The sequence below is a fragment of the Vitis riparia genome, chromosome 3 (genome assembly GCF_004353265.1).
Source record: "Vitis riparia cultivar Riparia Gloire de Montpellier isolate 1030 chromosome 3, EGFV_Vit.rip_1.0, whole genome shotgun sequence".
Taxonomy (NCBI): Eukaryota; Viridiplantae; Streptophyta; class Magnoliopsida; order Vitales; family Vitaceae; genus Vitis; species Vitis riparia.
This window is the reverse complement of record NC_048433.1, coordinates 1585779-1591778: the sequence shown is the minus strand read 5'-3', so window position 1 is coordinate 1591778 and position 6000 is coordinate 1585779. Positions and strand designations below refer to the sequence as shown.

The window sequence follows — 6000 nt, the reverse complement described above, 5'->3', positions numbered from 1 at the left end:
AATCATCACATTCCTTCAGCATCCCCTAGTAGGGATATAGATTCAAGCTCGGAATCTCTTCCTTTTGTGGAAGATTCCTTCCCCACAAATCCATCTACACTTCTATTGTCATATATATATATTTATTGAAGAATATCAAACATTTGGCAAAATTTTGGCTAAATTGGAAAAGTATTTTTAAAAGTAGTTATGAAAATTAGTTTTTTAAAACTGTTTTTGAATGTTTTGTTACATTGTTGAAGAAGAACTTGTATAGAAATTATAAATATTTTTAACGTATTTTAACATATATTTTAAAAATAATTTTTATATGTAATATATTATTTTTATCACTCTCTATATTTATTTCTTAAAACATACATCAATAAACAATTAAATGATATTATCTAAAATATCATATTTTTTGTTTTTAAAAATAAAAAACTATTTTTTTTTATTTTTTTCATTATTACACGTGTTTTTCTATTTTGTTGTTTTAGATAACCAAAACAAAAAAAAAACAAAAAAAGGAAAAAAAGTTACCAAACAAAGTCTTAAAAAACACATTTAAAAAGTTAGAAAAAACCATTTATAATATTTCATATAAAAACACTTAATAACTTATTCCCCGAAACACAATTTTTAAAAACAAAATATTTTCACTGAAAATATTTTATATAAAAACACGTGGACAACAAACACTCTTACAATTTTTAAAATATCTATTTATTTTATTTTTAAATAATAGATAATTCATCATATAAACCCAACCTTCAACCTTGCACAACTTACATATTTGAAAAACTCAATCTCTAATCCATGATTAGATGAAGTTAGCATTTTCAATAACAGCTCACAACCTTAATATTAAAAATAAATACATGTCACAAATAAATAATAATAATAAAAAAATAAAAATATGCCTTTTTCTTAAAGTTTGGTTCGACAACATGTCAAACATTAGATATGATAAGATATCTTGGCCGTCACTACAAGAATGATATTTCCACAATCCAAAGTTAAAGATTTCTATAATTTAAATATTTATATTTTTAATATATCTTAATTACTAATTTGAGAAATGCCTTGATGTGAGCTCACTTTTTAATGAAGGATAGCATGCAAATAGATTTTCCTTCACTTTCTAGGATTTTCTTGCAAATGCCCATACAATTATTGATATAATTAGTGTTAATCATTTTAATCTTTGAGGGTTTGATTATTCATATTAGTTGTTTTTCATTTATATTAGTTACTATTTTCAATTATTAATTACTTACTTCAATTACGAAATACATGTAATTAATTAACTACAAATCTTACCAATCATTGAAATGAGTCGAAGCCATGAAATTTAATTCATAGCTTAGGTTTATCCTTCAGTTGATAAATCTAACAAAATTTGATTACCATATCTTCGAGCCAACCAACCGAATTCAAATATATATATATATATATACCAATGCGAAGGAGACCTTAACCTATCTCACATGTTATTAAAGCGGTCATCAATCCTCTTGTCGAGATTAGCCAAGCTTCTGGCATAGAATATAAATAGAAGAACCTTAATTTAATTTGGTTTGACAATAGAAAAAGAAGATTAATTAGCTTTGATTATCGATCGACTTTAGTGAGAACATTTATATATTATATTTTATGAGAAATGTTATTAGGACTAAATAATACTCTAGGGGTCTTTCTGTGATTAATAAATTATTTTACAGAATATTTATGTGAAAAGGCCAACTTGGGCCAGCCCAACCCAACACAGACTCTATTTCTAGAACTGGGCCTTGTTCCATAGCCTGCAAGCTAAGGCGGGCCTTCAGTATATTACTTCCCTACCCCTATTCCTTCCACTTTGATTGTTTGACACTTCGAGAAAAGGGGTATTCTCGTCATTTACCGAAATGGATAGGCAATCCCCTTACGTGGCAACCACCCACGAAGCCAAATCCTTATAACCAAACATGAGGTCCAAACTCACTCCTTATCCCAAACAAGCTACCATATTAACTTACACCAGTCACACATCAACGGGTCAACTCTCCACAAACTCAACAGTCACAGTAATCCAACAGGTCGCATTGGTCGAGACCATGAAAAAAGAATAAGCATACCGCACCAGATCAGCCATGCATATAAATAAAACAGAGCACCTGAAATTTGAAAGGCTCCGTTTTTTTTTTCTCCAACTCCTGAGCTGCTTCTAGCTTCCATGGCCAAGCCAGTTTCAATTGAGGTTTGGAACCCCTGTGGGAAATACAGAGTTGTCAGCACAAAACCGATGCCGGGAACCCGCTGGATCGATCTATTAGTCCAACAAGATTGTAGAGTTGAAGTAATTTTTCTCATAATTGTTTGTATATTTTTGGGTTAATTGTGTGAATTTGATGAAAATTTGTGCTGTTTTTGATGTTCAGATATGTACCCAGAAGAAAACAATCTTGTCTGTTGAAGATATCATTGCTCTTATTGGTGATAAGTGTGATGGAGTGATTGGGCAGGTGAGGAAGTAATCAGAAATGGAGTTTCCCCTTTTCTTTTCTTTTTTGGTGTGAATTTTGGTTTTTGATGAAATGGGTTGTTGTGGTTTTGCTTGCATTTTTGTGGGTCAGTTGACAGAAGATTGGGGGGAGACGCTGTTTTCGGCTTTGAGCAGGGCTGGAGGCAGGGCTTTTAGCAACATGGCTGTTGGATACAACAATGTTGATGTGAATGCTGCTAATAAGTACGGTGTTGCTGTTGGGAACACTCCAGTGAGTTTGTGTTTTCCTCTATGTTTTAGGCATTGTGATGAGAATGAATATTAAGAAATCAGATGTGTGTATGTGTTCGAGTATGTGCTTTTGTAGATGAATTGTGCTTCACATTTTCATATGTATGTATGCAACAATGATGAGTGATTGAATGCATCATGCTTGATAAAATTATTCAATGAGATTTCTTTGTATTTTGACTGTTTGAGGATGTGCTTTTGTAGAAGAATGAATGATCAAAACATGTGATTATGCTTGGTATTGGTATATAAATGAATGAGTGAGTGATTGAACGCATCATGCTCAATCTCGTAGATGAACGAATCTATATAAGTATGTGTGTTGATGCTTTATACATTCATATATATGTGGGTGATGAGTGATTGAATGTATCATTATTGATCAATTTATGCATGCATACATTGAATAATATGTGGTATATAAACTGATTATCATGATGTTGGTTTTGTCTTTCTCATAAAGGGTAGAGAAATTGAGGTGATTTTTGTGTTCATTTGGGTAGGGAGTACTTACAGAGACTACAGCAGAGCTAGCAGCCTCACTTTCTATGGCAGCTGCTCGAAGAATAGTTGAAGCAGATGAGTTCATGAGGGCAGGCTTATACGATGGATGGCTTCCTCATCTGTACAACTACCCTTTTTCACTATTACCTTCATTGCTTGTGGATATGTTTACAGTTTATACGTTGTACGTTCCAAAGCTAACTACAAGAATAATGATATGCTCGGCTTTACTTTTTCTCATAGGTTTGTGGGGAATTTGCTCAGAGGACAGACTGTTGGTGTGATTGGAGCAGGTCGTATTGGATCTGCGTATGCTAGAATGATGGTAATTGTTAACAAACTGAATATTACTTCTGTTGTCATAAAAACTTGTTAATCATCACCCTGGCTACTTGAATTCAGTTTGGTGCCAAATCGAACAGTACATTGATTCATGTCAATTTAGAACTCAACATTAAGTGTAGAGTAGCTCAATTGTCTGGTTGCATAGGTTGGGGAACTTGAAACTCTTTGTGAGTATTTACCACACCAGTTGGGTTGGTTCTCAGTGGGCTCAATCAATTTGTTATGCGGGTAGGAGTGACTTTGTTCTTCTTCTGTAACAGGTAGAAGGGTTCAAAATGAACCTGATTTACTATGATCTGTACCAAGCCACACGCCTGGAGAAGTTTGTTACAGGTCTCTGAGGCAATCTACTGAAACTAGTCGGTTTCTCCACTCCTCTTTGATGATACTCATGTGTTTCCAAATGCAGCTTATGGTCAGTTCCTGAAAGCCAGTGGTGAACAACCAGTGACCTGGAAAAGAGCTGCAAGTATGGATGAGGTGCTCCGAGAGGCTGATCTTGTAAGACTTTTTCTCTCAGAAAATAATACACATTTCATTAGTCTTGAGTTGGATTTTTTTTTTTGTTTTTCCATTTTTGCTTTAAATTGAAGTGACTTTTGTCTGGTGCTCTTTGTAGATTAGTCTCCATCCAGTATTGGATAAGACCACTTATCATCTAGTCAACAAGGAAAGGCTCTCAATGATGAAGAAGGTGAAATCTCAATCAGTTTTTTTTTTTTTTTTCCTTCTGAGCTTAATGACTTAATTGAATATATAAATGAATATAACCTATGGTTACGGTATCTAAATCTATAGGAAGCGATCCTTATAAACTGCAGCAGAGGGCCTGTGATTGATGAAGTAGCTTTGGTGGCACATCTGAAAGAGAACCCCATGTTTCGAGTTGGACTTGATGTCTTTGAGGTAACAAAACAAAACTCCTCCATCCATATAGTTCAGAGCCATAGCATTAAAATCACCTTTCCAAGTTCATTTATCATTCAATTATCAATCCACTTCTTTCAGGATGAACCTTACATGAAACCTGGTCTTGCTGAAATGAAGAACGCGATCGTGGTACCTCACATTGCTTCTGCTTCCAAGGTACATTAATACTCAAAATCCCATCTGTCAAGACTTGTCCTTATTATATATCCTTCAATGGTTACCGACTTTTTCTCATGGTTTATGCAGTGGACTCGCGAAGGAATGGCTACATTGGCTGCTCTGAATGTCCTGGTATGTGATCAAAATCCAAAAAAAAGGGGAACTGATACTTATTTTTCCGATCAAAACCATTAACTTCTTTATCAATCCAAACAATAGGGAAAGATCAAAGGATACCCAATTTGGCATGATCCAAATAAGGTTGAACCATTCCTCAACGAGAACTCCCTGCCCCCAGCTGCATCTCCAAGCATAGTCAATGCAAAAGCCTTAGGTAGCATTCATCCTCTGAAACCAGTAAACTATGTTGGTGTTCTGGTCAATGTCTCAACTGCAAATTTTCGGGTTCCTTGCAGGTTTGCCTGTTTCAAAGCTATGAGCAGGAGGGGTTGAACACAAATGGCCTAGTTGCTGCAAAGAGAGTGTTTTGGAGGAGTGGTGATAATAGGCTATTTGCTCCATCTTGTTCTCACTGGCTTTTCATCTAATGTAAGCATAATTATATATAGGTTTATCAGTTGAATTGGGAACTCAATCCTCTTGGTTTCTTTGGTAATGAGACTCAAAGTTGTTGATGAATTGGTAGCATGTATACTACTTTAGTTCTTCCATGCAGTCATTCCTAGAAACATGTCTTTTATTGAGTAAATTGATTGAGATTTCATTTAAAAAAAAAATCTATTTAAAGAAAAGGGTTTTATTTAGACTCTGTTTGAATCACAAAAAGCAGTAATTAAAGGGAAAAAAATGGTAAAAAGAAAGTATTAAGGGCTTGTTTGGTAACTATTTTCAAAAACAAATTTTTGTTCTCCAGAGAAAAAAGAAAAAAGAAAAATATGTTTGACAACCAAAAAACACAAAACAATTTTATGTTCTTAAAAATAAAAAATAGTGCATTTTTAGAGAACATTTTTTAATTGTTTTCAATTGTTTTTTAGAACTGTTTTAAAAAAAATTATATAAATATAAAAAAAATTATTAAAAATAAAACACTATATTTAAAAGTTATTTTTAAAACATATTAAAAATGTAGAAAATAAATTAAAAACATTTCAAGTTTCCAAACAGATATTTGTTTTATAAAATAATATAAACCGTTTTTAAAAACCATTTTTAGAACCGTTCAAGTTACTAAACAAGGCTTAAGTATACGTTGAAATACACTTTCTATTTTTTTTAATTAGAAAATAGGACTAATTTTTATATAAGATAGTACAAAAATTTTATAATTTTAGGTGTTAGAA

At 32.9% G+C, this 6000-nt stretch overlaps 1 protein-coding gene across 1 annotated transcript; it reads left to right on the top strand.

Annotated features, from left to right (window-relative positions):
• The first annotated feature begins 2110 nt into the window (after positions 1 to 2110).
• On the top strand, positions 2111 to 5375 carry LOC117911924 (glycerate dehydrogenase HPR, peroxisomal). The gene is made up of 13 exons (XM_034826362.1): positions 2111 to 2320; positions 2403 to 2486; positions 2598 to 2738; positions 3262 to 3383; positions 3506 to 3587; positions 3868 to 3940; positions 4017 to 4108; positions 4227 to 4301; positions 4406 to 4513; positions 4616 to 4693; positions 4784 to 4828; positions 4916 to 5030; positions 5113 to 5375. The coding sequence occupies exons 1-13, from the start codon at positions 2198 to 2200 to the stop codon at positions 5133 to 5135; spliced, it is 1161 nt and encodes a 386-aa protein (XP_034682253.1). The 5' UTR covers positions 2111 to 2197; the 3' UTR covers positions 5136 to 5375.
• The last annotated feature ends 625 nt before the right edge of the window (positions 5376 to 6000 follow it).